We start from the raw sequence: 19,086 nt of genomic DNA, 5'->3' as shown, positions 1-19,086 counted from the left end.
CTCAATACTACTTGCATTTGGATAATGTGGCGCGTAAAATGCGGACTAGTCAATGTGACTGTTTTACAAGTAAATAGACACGTTACCTGTGTATCGAGTTATTTTGTTTTTGGCCAATAAATGACAATGAGAGTCACTTATTCTTTTACACATAGTTACCCTCGTTAGTTGTTGCGTTCTTCTTCGGACAGTATCTCTTTGTAAGTGGTTAAATAGTCACCAATCGGGTCATATTCGCATCTTGTGAGCAAGTCTTCGCACTAGTTAGATTTTCAGTGTGAAAATACAGTCATTCTCGGGCACGGCACACTCAGAACAGTTTCTGTTCGTGACCGAGTCTGCAACTCCTGACGGCAGGTTAACAAGCGTGTGGAAAGACAAAATAAGGCGTTGGACAGAGTTAAAACTAGGTCTTAAACAACACGAATAAACGGAAATAAAACTAAAAATAATTAATATATATATATATATATATATGCATACTCATTCTTCACACTCATTAATTATATATGCCCTAGAAAACTTCTTAGGAAACATCACAGTGGTAAGCTTGTTTCCTAAAGACTTGATCCTTGTGCCTACTTTTCTAGTGCCACTTTTGCCAGTCCGAACAAACCTTGTATCTTTTACCCCTTTCCTCTTTGTTTTGGAAAATAGCTTCGACTTGTAAAACCTATGTGTGGCCGGACGAGGAAGAGGAGCCTCTGTGATTTCATCCTCGTCAGGGGTGAAATCCAACCACTCCGTATCAATATTTTCAATTTCCTCATCTACAAGCATACTTGGAACAACGCTGCCGTAGCCTTTGCTGAGAACGCGACTAGGCATGGTGGCTTGGATGAACTTCTCCCTATCAGAACCAATAACATTGAAACTCTCATCTATGAATCCAACGGACATAAAATCCTTACAAAGGCATTCAATTAAATAACCATGAATTCTATGGTTTAACTTAACGTTTGTCCTCAAAAATCTTCTGCAATACTTAAAGTATTTGTCTATTGAAATCAAAGGAGTATAAGAAAAAAAGGTATTAAACGTATCAAAGTTGAGGGCAATAACAGAAAGGATTGAACTGAAGCTCTTTGCAATGCTTACTATTGAAATCATTGATACCATTACTCTTACTGGATAAAAGGTTCTGACGTTGTGATTTTTGGTGTATCCTCCTGAAAACGGAGAACTTGAGATACCCATTTTCAAGTAAAAGTTAGGCAAATTGAGTAATTCAATATCGGTATTCTGCGCAGGCTTATAATTCTCCTCTATCCTTTTTTCAAATTCGGTTTTGAATCTGGCATACTCTCCATTTTCAAAGACTCCAGACTCCAAACATGCCTTCATTTTGTCACAAATGTACTCGTAGTTTGGAGAAATGTTATTGTCTGAAACCATTGAAACTGCCCTGTAGCAGTTTTCCATTGAAAAGTTCGAATCCAAGTAACCAACAGTCATTAAGGCGGAGCCAACAACATCCTGCAGACTGTAACTCATAAGCATCCCCTTGAAAAAGGGGGCCATTCCCATAAACATGCAATGAATAAGCTCAAGATACCACAGCTTAGGCATCATGCAAACCTCAATAGCGAAAGTCATCAGTCTCTGGTAGGGCTCAGGCGGAAGCACAGGCAGCTTCCTCCTGAAATGTTTAATTCTTGGAAAAAACAACATTTGATTATCGGGCTCCCTACTATTTCCTAACTTTAACAAATACGTATCATCAATTTTAAAAATGTTGCCGATTCCATACTTCAGATCCCTAAATTCATTCAATGACTTGTGCTCAAAAGGAATATGGAAAGGAGAATCGCTTTGCAAATGATCCTGAGGAAAAAAATCACAATCATCAATAATGTCCCCGTGAATGGCGGACACTGCTTCACTAATTAGTGCATATTCAGAACCAAACTTATAAATAAATAGAGTACTCAAATCGGGCCTCAATTTATTGCTTTTTTTGCCAAAATCTGAAGAGCTTATTAAATCTCTTATAAATAAACAAGATCTCCAAGGAGGCGAAAAACGGTTTTCTATTACTTTCACATCGTTACAAATACAAATATACAAAGAAAAACATAGTGTGATATAAATGCAAAATACAGAGAATAAAATTTTATTCATTGGTATAATTAACACTTTTTATCACTGCCTTTGAATGATTTATTTTGTCGACGATCTCGGTACCGTTATCCAAGGATAGAAAGCGCGGTAATAGGGTGAGTACAATTAAGCAAATAATGTCAATCTATTAGAATAAAATTGATCAGTAATTATAAATATACTTATTTGTTTGTTATTAGCATTTAGCGCACTACAGTACTGAAGTGTACCTCTAACTCATACTATTTCCTTTTTCTGTAGTTTTCGGTCGCAATAGAGGTTTTCTTGGAATAGAACAGTTAGGTCCTTAGCCATTAGTTCAAAAATCAAAGAAAAAGCAATACTAATAAAACATTTTTTGGCACTAAGTTATCACATTTAAACCAAAGTCATCACTTTTGAACCCATATATCAAAGTCCCTCTCAACCAGCTGCATAAATGAGAAGGGTATATTGACTATTGGAAAAACCCGGAATCTCTTTAATACGACCGATTGTCCAGGCGGGAACCCTCCATAATCAGATGAGTCGGTGGAAAATGGAGCACGAGAAACATTCTGTGTTCTGCAGATATCGTCTCTATCTTTTGAGAAAGTTTTGATTGAATTAAACGAGCTCTGTTATTTGAATTGCGCACTTTCCTAGTTTACTCGGTAGAAATTGTCGTTATCGTCACTTAGCCAAAGACCATAACGACACGATAACGAGAAGAACACCACTCAGAGGTAGTTGGCCTGTGATTCTATGCAGATAGTTCTCGAGGAAGTTCCCTCTTTGCATAGGTACAGCAAGCACTTATAACATTAACCTTGGGTAGATCCTATCGATTCCACACGAAAAGTGTACGCATCTCGTTTGAACATGTGACAACGTGGGAGCTCCTATAAAGTGGACATTAAATGAGCAATTTGAGGTTCACATCGCGAATGCTCCAGAAACCCACTTAAAACAGGGAAATATGAAGTTTGGAATATAAATTTACATGAAGTCCAATAAAAAGCAATTTACTGCACAATTTACACTTGAGATTTTTACGGTAACCTGATATAAATTGATTCATTTACTTGAATGTACATGGATGAAATGAGAATAAAAGAAAATCCCCATACCTCACACAATAGGGGATTTAAGCTGTGTAGATCCGATAAGCCGTTCGGCAGTTGCTACTACATTGTTATATATGCACTGAAACTTCTCACAATGTCTCATCTTCCATCATAATCAATAATCTAGCCATTCTGGAGTAATAGCGATGAAGGCGTATACAAATCATAACTTAAAAATTTCCACATAACTTCTTGCTAAAAATCTGATCTGATATTAGGTCTGACTCTCTTTTAAATTTCCTCGTGAGAACCTTAGTCATTCTGGTCTTAAATACTGTTCTTTTAGTTCTTTTGGACGAATCCTTTTGCGTGTCCACTTCGGGAATAACTTTGGTTCTAACCTTCCTTCTCGTTTTTTTCAGCATTTTGGACGTGTAAACTGTCTTCTTGACAGCAGGCTTCCTTTTAGCTTCAATTCGATCATACCCTTCATCCGAAGTGGAATAACTAATCCATTCTCTGCTGTACTCAGAAACACCTTTTTCCTCAAACATCTCCGGGATAACGGTATAGTAGCTTTGGTCCAAAACGCGTTTCGGCATGGTAGCATTTACAAACATCTCTAGGTTTTCGGACAACACATCCACCTTGTTGTCCACAAATCCAATAGACAGAAACTCCTTACACAAGAATTCGTAAATAACCTCCGCGGAGGTGGCCTTGATCTGCAAATAAGACTTCAGAAATGACTTGCAGTACTTCATGTATATTTTGGTATCAAATAGAGTCTTTGTTGAAAAAATGTAAAATAACCCTTTAACTAGCGACTTTAGAGAATAAGTAGATTCCGGATATATTATAATACGTATTGTACATGTAATGGTGGAGGCAAGCATAACTCTAACAGGTAAAAAGTTCCTTTCCACATGGTTTTTCGTTGGAAACGTGTCGTTAGACTCGAAAAGCAGCGAGGTTCTAATAAAATACTTGGAGAGTCTGAGTAAAGAACCTTCAATTCCGAAGTTGAACACATGTACATTTAACATTCTGGTTCCCAGCTCGGCACGTAGTTTAGCATACTTTTCCTGCTTAAAATCTTTCGAAACTAAGCAATCTTTCATAGCCTCACAAATTTCCATATAATATGGCGAAACTTTGTCGTCTGAAAACATGGATACGGAGTAATAGCAATTCTCAATTGAAAAATTTTCGTCCAAATATCCTATTGTTTTAACGGAAGAACCAACAATATCCTGCAAAGAATAGCTGGAAAGCATTCCTTCGAAATAAGGAGCCGCTCCCATAAACATACAGTGAATCAGTTCGATATACCACAACGAGGGGATCAAACAGACTTCTATTGCAAACGTCATCAATCTTTGGTAAGGTTCGGACGTTATTTTAGGTAGATTTTTCCTAAAATGCTTTATTCTAGGAAATAACAACTCATTGTTCGGTAGTTTACGGTCCATTCCTCTAATCTTACGCACAATAGGTGTCTCCGAAACACCAAGTGTTACTGGCTTTAAGTATTTCAGAGTTGAAAACTTACTGTACTCCTTGACTTCTGCAGGAATGTGAAACTGGAATTCAGACGGAATATGCGTAACCAACTCTTCTTCAGTGGACGAATCATTATGAAAATCCTGAACAGGCATAGAGATATCAAAGTATTCGTTGCCGTACGCTTCCTTTATCTTGAATATTACGCGATCAAGGCCATTTTTTAATTCATTTTGTATCAACTGGCAAAAACCCTTCAAAACGGAAATTCTCCCGGAATAGCCAGGGTTACCTGAACATGTGCATATGTTGCTAAAAGAGTAACACGCCAAAAATAACACCACCAATCTGAATGCTGCCACTCTCATTTTGAGGCAGTTACAACGCAATTGTTTTCACATAAAGTTGACCTAAGATACAAGCCTCAAAAGGCGGGCAGATTATCGTTTCGGAAGGTAACTAGTAACTCACTTTTTTGCTTTTTTTGCAGTTAGTAGGGAGAGAAGCAAACATTTACCAGCCGTCACAAATTTAGCAGCTGACAGAACTTTTTTGTCGGCCTGGACTTGAATTTCTGACTTCTATCGTTATTTCCCTCCTTAGCTTCGTAGTTTTATCTGACATTTTTGCCAGATGTCTGGCATGATCCCTCCAATTTTCATTACTTGGAACAAACAATGTTTTATGAATTCCCCTTTGTCATTCCCCCCTATACTGGCAGATTTGCTCTCTCGACCCGGAGAGGCTTGAGTTTGAGAGGGGAGCAGCATCTGAAAGAAGTGTCTTGTAGTTTCTTTCACTTGGTCCATTCAGAGCTCGGTTTCCCCGCTAAAGCGAAACGAAAACAGAGGTAAACCGGGTCTCCTGGATTCTTGGATTGTTTTAATAGTGAGCTCCAAGCCGACATCCAAACCCTGCTACCGCCACAGAATCGGAAGCGCCCCCTTTCAAATGTAGAAGTGAGTCAAGAAACGGCTGTAATCACAAGCCAGATCTGTCTACGCCAACCTTCGCACTTTTGCTCCCTCACTCTGTGCTGTTGGTTCTAGACCGTGTGCCAAAAAGGGCAAAGTGAGAATCAAAGAGCGGACACAGACAGGATCTGCATCGGGATCGCAGCAGCCGCTGTTAATGTGTCGTTAGAATTCGACTCCGTGTGATTTTCACTCGTTCAACGCCTTTTCAAACAGGGCTTCCATTTTATCTTAACAATATCTTTAATTGAATTGTCATTGCATGCACAGGGCGCCAAAAAAGGTACTTTTGTGCAAGTCTTGAAAATGACCATATGAAAAGCGTTTACTGAACGAAGAAAAATAACAGACTGATTAGTTTTGGTTTTAGCTTTTACGATTTGTTGAAGGTTGTTTGAAGGAAGAAATGTAAAGTTTCAGTCAGTAGGTGAAGGCTATGAAGTTGTTATATTGCTTTTGTCACCAGCACCGTTAAAAGATACATCTTTCAATGAGTGCTCGAAGCCAAAGGACAGCTACTATAATATCAGCGATAGTACTAGCAGTTATTTTTATATCTGAGGCACTTACAGCAGGCAGGGTAAGTGCAGGCTCAGCGGATTATGAGAATCAAGGAGTGAAAAGCAGAGGAGTCAGGACTCTAAAGAGGATATTTACGAGGAAAAAAACGCACAAGATAGTCAATAGAGATGGCTCTTTGGTATATCCTCCACTGAACTTAATAACGAGCAAAAAGAGTCCAGTACTAAAGAGTGTGAGGGAACTAGAGTCGATCAAAGACAGAGGTGAGTTTTTTAATCCATGGTGTAGCGTTTTTTAACTCAAATGCGAATGTTGTTCAATTTCTATCCGCATAACAACTAAGATATACTTGGTAGAAGCGACGTTTACGTCATTAAAAATGGAGAAATACCTGGATGGGACGGGATTGAAATACCGATACATCATAATATGGGAGACGACTACCTTAGGTTAGACCCTCCAGCAGAGAAGCGAGTGATATCCGTTCTCCCTCCAGTCGTCATTGAGAGGTTAGTTTGCGTAAGCGGTCAAGCGATGGTAATACATTAATTACGTGTTTTGACTTTAGATTTATCTTATTCGCACTGGAAGAGTGTCTTTTGCCTTCCAAGTTTTACCTGCAAATAGCATTTTGCACCTTTGATGCTTTCTATCCCTCGTTAGAGGGGGTGCCTTCGGGAGAGGTGATGCAGGATATAATAGGAGTATCACTCTACTCAGTAAGAAAGGTTGATGGTGAATTGTCTTTTGACGCGTGGTATTGTTCGTCGGGAATAAGCATGCTCAAGGATCCGAGACTGAGTTCCAATTCATACTCGAGGTGTCACAATATTTCACTTTGCCTGCACCAAAACTTGCTTCCGGTCTTGTCTCCCCCTCTGGGTAATCTTAGACTCGAGGAATTGATAGAAAAGTCGTACGATTTACATGGTTTGGATTACCTGGCAATGTTAAGACATGATATAGAAAAAGTACTGTATAGAATAATTAAAGAATCACAATCAAAAATGTGTTTTGAATGCAACAAAACGTCAAGCAGGCTGTTCGCAGTAGTCAGGGCCTTTATACTGACTTTGTATTCAATACATTCAAGCATGATAATCCCGGGTTGGTATATATCCAAATTCCCCTCTGCAAAAAGAGCTCTCTCGTTTGTCAGGATCGCGAATAAGGACGAAACAGAACAAGCAAGGTTCAGATCCCGTTGTTCTGAGAAGTTCAGGAGGTGGTTAGCGGTAAATCAACCCAGGCACTCACCCCTGACCGGAAATATTGACATCATAAAAGAGGTCTCCGAGTCGGCCTGTTTCCAAGCGGCCAGGGCAGGTTTTGTGAGCAGCGAGGAATTCGACTTTTCAAATATGATCAAAGAGGGGACGGTAAATATCGACTTGATAAATTTACAGCTCCCTGTTATTATATACAGGAACGAAAGAGAAATTAACTACTTTAGAAAACACAACATCAGAAAAGTTCCAGGTGAAAACAGATGGTCATATTACCATGAGACATACTATCCCGTGTCCGATATACCTAGTAGTGGAAACATGAACTCTGTTCAAAACGAAAGCGAACGCAATTCCGACGAAGTCAGCGAAGCTGCCTTAAACAAACTCAAGATTCCTGATCCTGAAGTTGAAGAGATTGAGAGACTGGTGAGAGAAAAGAGATCAAGAACAGGTGCTTGTACTAACGGAGTTTTTGACTCTAATCTAATGAGCAGCGGAGCACCAGACGGTTCCGTGAAATCCGAACCCGATGAGGATCCAAATAAAAAAAAATACTCTAGTGCGGAGGGCTGTGGTTGTTCAAGGAGAAACAAGTATGTAAATTGTGACAAGAGTTGCAAAAAATATGAACAAGAGGAGGAGGAGGAGGAGGATGAAGAGAGCGAGGAGGATGAAGAAAACGAGGAGGAGGAGGAGGACGACGAAGAAAACGAGAATTAACATTAAAAAAGACCGAATATAATATCCAAGTTCGTTAGAGATTGCTCAACGCAATTTAAGAGAACAAAGAAAGACATGATATTAAAGAGCTTTAAAAACCTAGTCATTTGTAGAATTAATATTTGTAATTACCTTAACGATTTAACGTACATTTTATATTAATTGAAAATGTTTGTAAGCACCAGCTTTTTTCACCCAGTGAGCTTATACAAGTCCTTCAATAAACTTTGTGTGTGTTAGAGCCGAGTCTGATTGTTTTCAGTTTCTGTTCACCCCCCCTATATTCCCCAGAATACCATTTCCAATCACATTATTAAGATTGAAAACATTATTGAGATTGTTGTTATTATTGCGATTGTTATTGTTGTAGTTCAATAGGTTAACATTGTTTATGTCCGAGAAAGGTATGTTGTAGCCTCCTCCGTACATTCCGTACTCCTCAAATCCTCTCGCATACATTTGATTTACGGGTTGTATTCTTGTTCCAATTGGAAGTGGGGAGAAGTAAGACAGGAAAACAGATTGAACAACAGAAAGACAACATCCACAAACTGCCACAGATATTTGAACGCAGGCTACCCATTTTACCGTAGATTTTACATCATCAAAAAATCCCTTCTTCCTTTTTTTCATTTTTTTCTGTCTCTTTCTCATTTTCTTTCGTCTTTTCTTTCTCTTTTTTCTCTCTTTTTTTGACAGCCCATCGTCATCGTCATCATCATCATCTATATACCTTCTTCTCGGATTCCTTCTCCTATGATTTATTTCATTGTAATTTAACTGGTGAAAACTCGCTAGAAGTCTTAGTTCTGTTCTATTGTTGCCAGTATCCACCAAAAACAGATTGTTGTCCTCATCAAATTTAAACAACTTGTTTTCCAACATGTCGTTTGTAATATTAGTTGAATTGTTCGTCATTTCTATTATTTGATTTATCATATAATTAGTATCATTACCAAGCACATAACACGTGTGGGTAGTATTCACGTATTTTAATAAGTGATTATCGTGTTTACATTGATCGGTATTTTTTTTTGCAGATGTCTCATTTATATAGAACTGATAAACATTGTGCTCTCCCTTTCTTGAAATAGTAATGTTAGATACATTTGAATGGCTTAAAATATCCTTTATTATTTGGTCCTCGATGGATTCTGGCGTTAGAAACTCCACTTCCTCGCAGGAGCAAGTGACTATTAAGAAATAGACGAAAATTGCAATCACTAATCCAGAGATTATGCTCATTACATTAATGCGTATCTAACTTTATTGTTATCCAAACTTTACAATTAATTGTTGTTTGTTGTTGCTATTGTTACTGCAAACACAAAATTTTACGTGCTCTTTTTGCATGCATGTCAAGTAAAAATAGTGCAAGTAAATGTATGCATATAATTTTGAGCCAAGCAAATAAATAAGGAGTTGGACAGGGTACGAAAAACTCGACACAATTGAAGCTGTAGACAAAGTGAGTACAAATAAAAACGTTATTAGCGAGGAACAGGAACAATGGTTATATTTTGATTACAAAAGTTAAAATACAATTAATTAATAATTGAATGTGTAGCATTTCACTTTATTCTAAGTCAATTCCTGCCAAGATTTTTTCAATTTCAGCCTCTGGATCCTTAGGACTACTGACTTCTTGGCTGATTTTGGCAGACGAAGAAATTTCTACTGAACTCTTTTCTTCAGTTATATTGTTTTTGCTTTCTGATTTGTTCTCTACAGAAGAGGGCTCACCGGAAGTCGGTGGCGACGCAGGGGTAGGGGGCTTTTTTGTATTGGAAATGGTGGATTCTTTGGCTGGAGCTTTAGTACTCGATCTAGTTGCCTTTGTAGTTGTGGTTGTAGTAGTGGTGCGTTTGCCTTTTTCTGACTTGTGACCACCCTTTCTAGTGTTTTGACTAGATAGTGATTCGGAAGTAACGTTACCAGCTGGGGGCTGATCTGAATTGGGATTGACAACTGGACTGGGACGGGAAACAGGATTGGAATGGGCAAGATGTGGGAATGCCAAGTATTTAATTTCATCAATAGACATGTTCTTTGGGATTGTGACATCGCTGTTAATAAATCCAATGGAAACTAACTCGGTGCATGCATGCTGTATGATGATATTTGAAAATGGACTCCATGTAGCACTGCGGACGAACGGAAAATAGTCAATTGAGTTGTACTTCATGTGAGCATTTATAACCATACTCGCGCACTTTGCAATCATTTTTACAGGTGTTGGTTGCATCAGAGCATTATCACAGATGATCGAGTAGCTTTTTGGAGAAAGTTCGAATGCGTCCATATCCTTAAACCCACTGTTAATCAAAAATTCAGTCAACATCATGGCAAAGTTAAAACAACGAATAATGTAAAACAATTTATCGGGTATATTGTTTATATTTGCCTTTTTTCTTGAAGTTTTATCAATCCTCTCTCTTCTGGCCATTATTATACCCGTGATTATCTTTTGGGCATAGGAACGTGGTTGTTGACCTCTGAAAAATGGAGGCATCTCTTTGTAAATGTTAGTAATGTTCTTCTCCCATTTTTTTGCTATTCGCTTCTTTTTGTCAGACAAAAACTCCTTTGATGACAAACACGACGCCATTATATTGCACACTTCCTTTGAATTCTCGTTTATTGCCACATCACTAAACTTTTTGACTGCAACTGTACATCTGGAGACACTAAATCCCTCACTTGGCAACTCCATAGAGTCCAGAGCCGCTCCAATTATATCCTGCAGGGTGTAACTCGTGAGGACTCCTGTCGTGAATTTGGTAACCCCTTTGTGCATGCAAAAAGATAACTCCAAATACCACAATGAAGGTAGATTACAAATGTTTACCCCAAATGAAAGTAATCTCTCATTGTATTCCAGCGGCAGTCTCGTTGGACTAGTGGTAATCACAGGTATCCTTCGCAACTTGACGGTTTTGTCAATTGGAATTATCGGAACGTGCAGGGATATAGGCAGGCTTGAATAGTCGTTTTTGGAACCGGGATGTAACCCATCTGCATTTATATCATAAGGGAATTCTGGTTCTATACCCTTAATTACAACAGTTCTGAATGTTGGGTCTAGTTTTCTAACTCTTATTCTATAGTCTAAATTATATAGGGGAACTTTATCGTTTGTAGTTCTAGCTCCAAAACCCGGACTTTCGCTTCGGCCATTTGCATTTCTGACAAACGATATCTCTGTTATTACGTATATTGTAAACAGTAAAATCTGTTTTATCATTTTGGTTTGATGTGAAAAATTAAACTCAGGAAAATAAATATTCGTTGTTCGCAATCTCAAAGAAAACCAATTAGTTAGAAGCTTTAGGTTATTCTCGCCAAGGATCACTTTCTTTATTTACATAATTTCTAGTTTTTTATTACACAATCTTTATCACAAAATTAAAAAACTTTTCTTCTGCATTCAGTTGCTATTTATTGAAAATACAGATTTATGCGATTTTATTTGTGCACTATTATATGTAAATTGCGTCAGTATTTATATTACCATTTATATTCATTATTGGCTTGACGTTACCTTTAAACTACTTGCAGTAATTCATGCCTTTGCCGCTGTGCACAGACATATGGGCGGGAAAAGTGCATGGACTGTAACACCGGAGCAGCAACAAGAGGGTAAAAAAAGATAAATTAGCATTAAAACTAAGCTGAAAGTGGGGAATAAACATATGAAATGCTCAGACTCAAAAGTTGATTCCGGAATCGCAAATATCCTCAGCTGCAGCAGCGCAGTTAGGTAGAGGGAGCGAAATCATCACGGCACTCCAAATATCTTTTTCTTCTCAGCCCTAAACAGTCGAGCAGGTCAAAAGGACTGTTTGTTTCCGCTGTATGAGACTCCCGTTTAGATCACTTAAGGTGAATAGGAGCGTTGATTTCGTGCAAAAGCACTGAGAACGGGCACGTTTTCTGTCCTGTCTTGCAGTGTGTGTGTATTCACCTACTCGATTCTTCCGTCCGAGGATGTCGTATACTCTACACAAATTCCGTCGTGAAACTCAATACAACGACGACATTTTCGTCCCAAATACTTGAATTGAAGTTACTTCTACATCTCCAAAAGCAGTCTTTAAAGTAGGTGTGCTGAAACAAGCTTCCCAAATCCACAGCAAATTCACATGTGTATGTGTCAAATGTCTAACTGCGAGACTTCATTGTGAATGTGCATTCTCCGCACCTTTGGGAAAGTCACGAGGCGTGCTTAAGCAGGAGCCAGGTCCGCAACCAACGGTTTCTCCTTCAAAGGAATCTTGGGCCATGGAAAACGAAGCTTAACAAGGCCTATTGTTGAACAAAGGCACAACAGGTTTCGGCTATCTCAGTAGTTAATTTGGCGATTACATTGCCTCCCCTGGATTCCGGGTAGGTTCAAAACCCAAAACAACAGAGGGAGACTCAATCAATACATGCAAAACATCATCGAAAACCGAAACTGGAACCTCTATTACGCCAGCTGAGGTGCTAACATAAGACGGCAAAAACGCCTCCTACCTCCACAAGACCCTAGGAAAAAGGCAGGTTTATACACCATCGCATTTTCGCGTTGTTTATCTCAACAGTAGCCACGTCTTAGAATAAAATAAAACGAACAGGCGCCACAGACGCGCGGCCTCGTGTCATTGATTGTAAAGCGCAGATGCAGAAAAGCAGGGCAGACACAACGGGAAAACATAGATATAGGCTTCGTTTCTATGAACTGGATACAGTGGATTTACAAATATTTTCTTTTTAAATATATGATTATAACTTGCTTTTGCTTTTGATTTTGCTTTCAAAGACTGACTTCTCGAATCCGTTTTTGATGTTTTGAACAACCTCTTGGAATTTATTTTCGTCTTTCTTGTATATTCTGACAAGGTTCCTCAATGCATTTCTGCCCCTCTCCCTTCTCGTGCTCACGTCTTCTCGCTTGCTTCCCTTGTTTTCCTGAAGCCAGACTAACATCTTTGCCGCTCTTTCGATGTTGGCTCTTTGTTCTTGTGGGATTCCCTCAAAGTCTATACTATAGGTTTTTTCAACACTCTTTTCTCCACTGTCTTCAGTAGCTGCCATCTCCTTTGACGTCTTTTCGGCATCGACTTTGGCTTCATTAGCACTCTCAGCTGGTGCAAGAGTTCCAGCTCTTGGCTCCTCAATTGTTTTGGAACCTTCAGGTGACCTTTCTCCCTGAGAGATGCTTAGTTCAGAATCCTTAGAGGAAAGTTGGTTAATCCTTTTATCAATTCTACGTAGTTCACAGTTGCTCTCTTGGAGGATTTTAGTTTTTTTCTCGATACTTTCAATAGTGTTATCGTACTCTCTTGTTTTATTTTTTGCCTTTAGTTTGTTAGCTAAGGCGTTCAAATTAGCTATTTCGAGCTTTAAGACACTAATTTTGTGTATAGTTTTCTCCCTCAGCTCTGTACACTTATCTATGGTCATGTCTTTGTACTGATCATTCACTTGGTCATTTAAGTCATCGCTTCTAGGAGAATCTAAAAGGCCGTAATCAACAACTAGATTGACATTGTGAATTAAATTATTTCCGTTAAGAATTGTCATTGCTGCCTGCTCCTGGTTGTAGGTAACAAAGGAGGCACTGCTGAAGCTCTCTAAATCCAAATTTAAAATTAGGTCCCGAGTTGGTTCATCGGAATCTGATTTTAATGCACCCACATCTGCAACCCCTCCGGAGGAACCTGCATCCCCTGACCCAGAAATAACAACCTCATGCTGCCTCAAGAGCTTAAGCTTCTCTACCAGTCTGTTCTCCTCAACTATCTTGTTAATCTCTTCCTCCTCGTTCTCAAACTTTGTTTGTGGTTTAAACGTTGTCTCAACATCCAGGGAAACAAAGAGTGAATCACCAAACCTCAATTCCAAATCAGACAACCAAAGTTTAACAAATGTTGTGTTCTTTATGTTGTAATTCTTCTTTAACTCCTTCTTTTCTCGCTTCGCCGCTTCCTCCTCAAGAGACAAATCAATCTTCTTTTTCATGTCTCCCAGAACCTGGTTGTCGAATTTAGTGGGCTTTCTTTGAGTCTTTCCTAGAATCAAGAAATAATATTTGCTTCAAGTCTAATTCATCTGCACATTTCCTGGTATAAACTTACCCTGTGGTTTCGGCTTACTCTCAAAACACTCATTTTGTGAGATGCCGTAGAGGAAGAGAGTAAACAAAAGAATCGACGAAATACGGCTCATTTAAAATCCTATCTCACTAATTAAACAAAGACAAACACATACATAAATATTTACGCATATATATAATTAAAACATGTATATACGTTTTCACAAATAATTCTTTAATCTCAACAATAAAATACTACTGGGCAATGAATTGATCTATTTATTGTCTGGCGGGTAAAGCTCAAATTCAAAGGGAATAAAGAAAAATGAATATATTAATATGCCATATTAATTACGATACTATTTGAAATTTGAAGCTAAGAGCGATAATACACACCTTAATCTTTGAATATATACTTTCACTGGTAGTCTATTTGCCTTTAAGTCGTCAATCTTAAATAACAAGGTTTCTATTTTTAAGTAATACCTGAAATCACACAAACTATGTTTTAGGTAGGTTTTCGTTCTCTGTAAAATTGGGTTTTGCCCTCCTGTCCTTTTGGTGCTTTCTTGATCTATCTATTAGATCTAATATAATTTTATGTTTAGTGGACTCTGAAGCAGATGGATCTTCATTATCGAATATTTCACTGCTGAACTCCTCCTCAGACACTGTAGAAGGCTCGGCTTCTCTTATTTTAGCCAACTCTTCTGTCACTTTTTGAACTTCAAGTTTTACTGGAATTTGAGCTTTCAGTCTTGAAGGCATTTTTGTGAGTTGCAAAGGAAGTTCTACTTGTTTATGAACCTTTTCTGGTTCTTTAGGGAGGGGAACAGGGAGTTTCTTGACCGCACCTCTTTTTGGAAGGTTTCCGCGTATTTGTGGTACTTCCTTTAAATTGAGACTGTCAACAATTTTAACGGAATTTAGTTCTGCTGCAGAAGGCTCTAAACTCATTAGCTCATTATAACCATCTCCATGTTCTAAACTAGAAAGGGACTCCTCTTTGGCTTTCCCACTCAATACGGTCTGAACACGAAGGGCTTGCTGACTCTTTTTAGGAACTTTTACTTGAACAGAAGGCAAAATAGGTGTGGCTGAAGGAGTTTCGAGCACAAAATCCAGTTCGCTGTATCCGAATTCTGAAGGCGTTTTATCTTTTAGTTTCATCTGTGAATTCTTACTCAATGCCACTCGAGAAGACTTATTTAATTCACTCATTTTATCTCCGGAATCAGGAAGATCATTGTTAAATTCAGAGACTTTAATTTGTGGAGGCGAAAATTCCGTTTTCCTTGATTTCTTCTTTTTCATGTGTCTCTTTATCTTTTTTCGCGAATTTTTAGCATTACTTGATTTAATTCCTTCTATATCATTGGTTGTATTGACCTCTTTCTCAATGAAGTCCTCAACATCCACATATTGTATTGGATCTTGATCTAAGTAATATGTTTTTCTGTCAATATAGTTGTTTGAGAATATTTCACCCTCATATTTGAAGTTGTTATCAGATAAGAGTTCGCCTTTTGGAATTTCGTTTGTCACAATTTGCTTCAATTTATCTCTGTTTTCTTCCATTGACAGTTCCTCTGGATCTTTTTTAATTGATTTTCCCAAATCAATTTCCACCTCCAAACTCATTGATTCATCTTTTAACTCATCATTGGATCCTTGGGTTCTTTTCGCAACAGGGGAAACAGATCTCCCTTCTTCATCAAACTCCTCCAACAACTCGTCTCTGAAAACTACCCCTTTAACCAGAGTTTTAGCTGAGCCACTCCAATTTGGTTTATTTATGAGCTTTTTTGTGAGTGTCTTGCTTCTAATAAAACGATTTAGAAGCAAACATATGCATGAGATTGTACAGCGTTTTTTAATAGAAAAAAAGTCCGGTTAATTAAAGTTAATGTGGCATATTTCGACAAACTTACAGTGTGGGATCTTTAACCAAAACTCCCTTACTCATTGTGGAGGGTTGAACCACTCCTGTTTCCAAATCAATCTTCTTTAGCCAATCTTGAACCTCCTTTGTAATACTAGACTTTTCAGTCTCCCCATACTTTGTACAGTCATAGGGAGACTTTTCAAGTGGTTTTGGATAGTCAAGAGTTGGAGTGCTTGGTTCCGGTGTAACCTCTTTGATGCCCATAACCACATCTTTAATGGCGTCTATTCTTTTTCTCATATCCTTTATATTTTTTTCAGTGTCGTCTGACTCCTTCACTATCGGAACCTCAAAACCATCTAAACCTTGTTTGCGTTTTGTTCTTGTCCTAAAGGCGACAAGTGGTGAAGACCAGCATGTACTAGAAGTCAAACAATAATTAATTTGAAATAATAACTTACGGAACCGTAATTTTTTGAGACGCTTTCAAGGCAAATATAACTTGTGAATTCATATCTCTTTTATCTCTCACTTTTTCCAGTTCTTCAGGATACAAATCCATCCCATCCCTCAGATTCTCGCCAATGAAGCCAGTATTCCCCTTTTGTCTGATTTTGTTAATATCGTTCAGATAACTTTGATCAGCACCTAAACAACCCATGTTGGTTATTCTGAGTACCATTATCAGCAGAAAAATTTGAATAACGTGAATTCGAGTCATTTTGAGAATTTTAGTTTTACTAAACGCCTGCCTATCTATTTATTGCTTAAAATCTACCTGACATAATAAAACGGATTTGGTAATTCCCAAACACATAGAATAGCGACTCTCAACCACGTAGTTCTGCCTAGTTGAATTTAAAGAAATTGCAAATAGAGTCTCTCCCAGACTTTCATGAATGTGATTTTCTGTTTGTATTACACAACTTTCAAGTTCATCTAAATATATAACGTAATTCACTCCCCACCTAACGTGCCGCCCTAGAATGCATGCTCTTTTGTCCAGGCGGTAAGTTAAAGAGTACTTTTAAAGATTTTTAAGGCAAAGAACTGATTTGGAAATCCATTATGAGCAAGTATACACTCCAAAAAGCAGAAATACATTTAATTATTTTTTTGACAGAATAATGTGGCTGAATGCACACAACGGAGACGAGCTGACGTAAACAGAATAAAAATTTGTTTGCTATCAAGTTTTGAAACAAATTTAACTCAAGTTCACAAAAAGGAATCCTTGTGTGTATACAAACAGTACGGTTTACTATATAGACATATAGGCGACAGGTGTGTTTATGGAGGGAGTACAAATGGAAAGAGATTTTACTTTCAATATATCTATAAACAAAGTTCATGTGGACTTTAAAAGTGAGAATGAGGTCAAGAGCAAGTACAACAGTTTGAAGATAATAAACACTGCTCAGCTGGTTAATTCCCTTATTTTACTGTTGTTAATTGTTTTTGAATCAAAAGAAAATAAGAATGTCCTTCTCTACTTTGCGTTTTTATTAAACTGTTTATTCAACGGCCTTGGTTTTTTTCAGTTCATAAAAATACTGGACAAAATTCCAAAATTGCTGTCCTTGAAGCTTAGCTTCACAGTTTACTTTTTAAGCATGATTAACTACTTAATAACTTCAATAGTGTGTTTGAGTGAAAAGGAGTTCTGGATAATAGTGGAAAAAAGGTTGATTTTTAATTTATGCAGAATTTTTATACTCACTGAGATTGCTTTAGTGGGAATACTGAGACTTGTTTCGGTATACTTGTTGGTAAAGGTGGTTTTCCTTAACGAAAATGAGAGGAAAAGAATTAATTCCCTTTCTGATAAAGACAGGAGAAGGTTTTTTTCTGTTTTCGCAACATTCTCCTACAACATGTTGTTTGACAGCATATATGTAATTGTGGTTTCGGTCTTTATTCTCAAGTTTACTCACTTGAAATTCACATTTATGGATGTGTATATAGGCTCAATAGGTGGAATTCTGCTCTCTTCCTCAGTGCTTGGACTTGTTATTGGTATTTTACTGATAATAAACGCTCTAATAAAAAGGTAACTCTTTATGATGGGGTTTGTGACAAGGTGTATTTAGTTGCTCTTCTTCCGATCCTGCATTAATTTCAGAAGGTTACACGGCGGATTTCAGCAATTATTTGCCATGTGAATGCTCCAAAATTGTTATACTTGTAGCAAAAGCGTTAAGTTTGGGAAACAAGTAAGAGTATGAATCGAAAAAAAGATAGGAAATGGATCAAATGAGGGCTTTCCAAGTTCAGCAAAATTCGCCTCGTACACATCCTGCTTTACCGTTTCTTTAAACAAAACAGCAGCAAGCACAACCTTGTAAAAGTGAAAGTTCAAACTTAAAGGTGAGACCAATTAAGCAAAGAAACCCTACTGGCTGCGCAGCTTCGAGACACGGTCACAATATCTTGAGCAAAACTCTGGGAACGACCGCTTTAAACACACAACCACGGATACATGAAAGAATCAAAAAGTATCCTGTTTGAATTCGCAAAATTAGAACACAATATAGAGGCTCACACTTTTGTGAATTTAAGATTTTAGAAAAAACAAGTATTCACAACGAAATTAATACTCAAGCAACACAACTTAGAAACACACTGTCATTTGATCCGTTGGAGCTATTTGGAGAGGAATGAAGTGGGAAAAGTAGCTCACAAACGAATATAGGTGAGACGAAAAGACTTACCACAGCCTCTATATTTCCATTAGAACTTTTGAAAAAATATACTAAAAATTGCTTTTTGCTTTGTTTTTTTGCTATGTTGGATTTACCCGCCACTCTGTAATTGTTTGCTTTTTTTTCTAGTAGGCTCTAGATCGGTGTTTTAACAAAAAGAGTTAGGCGGCAGTTTGTGTTGAGCTAGGAATAAAGGTCTAGGGCCGAAGAAGAGAAGCGAGGAGTGGATAGATTGGTGAGTAACATCTTGAAGTAAATGTTGAGGACAAGTTTCTTTTTCTCTTTTGAAGTTTGAAATAGGCATCACCCTTTGTGGGTTTACGGATAGA

The 19,086-nt window shown here is 37.9% G+C and overlaps 8 protein-coding genes across 8 annotated transcripts; 2 read left to right on the top strand and 6 right to left on the bottom strand.

Moving 5' to 3' along the window:
* Positions 1-483: 483 nt before the first annotated feature.
* On the bottom strand, positions 484-2,121 carry FG386_002212 (uncharacterized protein; the record flags this gene model as incomplete). Its single annotated transcript, XM_067341560.1, has 1 exon — positions 484-2,121. One exon carries the CDS (start codon positions 2,119-2,121, stop codon positions 484-486), a length of 1,638 nt encoding a protein of 545 aa, XP_067197646.1.
* Positions 2,122-3,376: 1,255 nt separating this feature from the next.
* On the bottom strand, positions 3,377-5,017 carry FG386_002211 (uncharacterized protein; the record flags this gene model as incomplete). Its single annotated transcript, XM_067341559.1, has 1 exon — positions 3,377-5,017. One exon carries the CDS (start codon positions 5,015-5,017, stop codon positions 3,377-3,379), a length of 1,641 nt encoding a protein of 546 aa, XP_067197645.1.
* A 1,814-nt stretch (positions 5,018-6,831) lies between these two features.
* On the top strand, positions 6,832-8,094 carry FG386_002210 (uncharacterized protein; the record flags this gene model as incomplete). The annotated part of the gene is made up of 1 exon (XM_067341558.1): positions 6,832-8,094. The coding sequence occupies one exon, from the start codon at positions 6,832-6,834 to the stop codon at positions 8,092-8,094; it is 1,263 nt and encodes a 420-aa protein (XP_067197644.1).
* Positions 8,095-8,352: 258 nt separating this feature from the next.
* On the bottom strand, positions 8,353-9,339 carry FG386_002209 (uncharacterized protein; the record flags this gene model as incomplete). Its single annotated transcript, XM_067341557.1, has 1 exon — positions 8,353-9,339. One exon carries the CDS (start codon positions 9,337-9,339, stop codon positions 8,353-8,355), a length of 987 nt encoding a protein of 328 aa, XP_067197643.1.
* A 331-nt stretch (positions 9,340-9,670) lies between these two features.
* On the bottom strand, positions 9,671-11,338 carry FG386_002208 (uncharacterized protein; the record flags this gene model as incomplete). The annotated part of the gene is made up of 1 exon (XM_067341556.1): positions 9,671-11,338. One exon carries the CDS (start codon positions 11,336-11,338, stop codon positions 9,671-9,673), a length of 1,668 nt encoding a protein of 555 aa, XP_067197642.1.
* Positions 11,339-12,858: 1,520 nt separating this feature from the next.
* Positions 12,859-14,304, bottom strand: FG386_002207 (coiled coil protein; the record flags this gene model as incomplete). The annotated part of the gene is made up of 2 exons (XM_067341555.1): positions 12,859-14,147; positions 14,214-14,304. 2 exons carry the CDS (start codon positions 14,302-14,304, stop codon positions 12,859-12,861), a joined length of 1,380 nt encoding a protein of 459 aa, XP_067197641.1.
* A 367-nt stretch (positions 14,305-14,671) lies between these two features.
* On the bottom strand, positions 14,672-16,776 carry FG386_002206 (uncharacterized protein; the record flags this gene model as incomplete). Its single annotated transcript, XM_067341554.1, has 3 exons — positions 14,672-15,992; positions 16,102-16,443; positions 16,517-16,776. 3 exons carry the CDS (start codon positions 16,774-16,776, stop codon positions 14,672-14,674), a joined length of 1,923 nt encoding a protein of 640 aa, XP_067197640.1.
* A 586-nt stretch (positions 16,777-17,362) lies between these two features.
* On the top strand, positions 17,363-18,716 carry FG386_002205 (uncharacterized protein; the record flags this gene model as incomplete). The annotated part of the gene is made up of 3 exons (XM_067341553.1): positions 17,363-18,105; positions 18,146-18,268; positions 18,578-18,716. The coding sequence occupies 3 exons, from the start codon at positions 17,363-17,365 to the stop codon at positions 18,714-18,716; spliced, it is 1,005 nt and encodes a 334-aa protein (XP_067197639.1).
* Between the last annotated feature and the right edge of the window lie 370 nt (positions 18,717-19,086).

This window comes from Cryptosporidium ryanae, assembly GCF_009792415.1.
Source record: "Cryptosporidium ryanae isolate 45019 chromosome Unknown contig_33, whole genome shotgun sequence".
In the NCBI taxonomy this organism is placed as follows: Eukaryota; Apicomplexa; class Conoidasida; order Eucoccidiorida; family Cryptosporidiidae; genus Cryptosporidium; species Cryptosporidium ryanae.
Note: the sequence above shows the minus strand (reverse complement) of the source record. Positions and strands in the feature narration are given on the sequence as shown.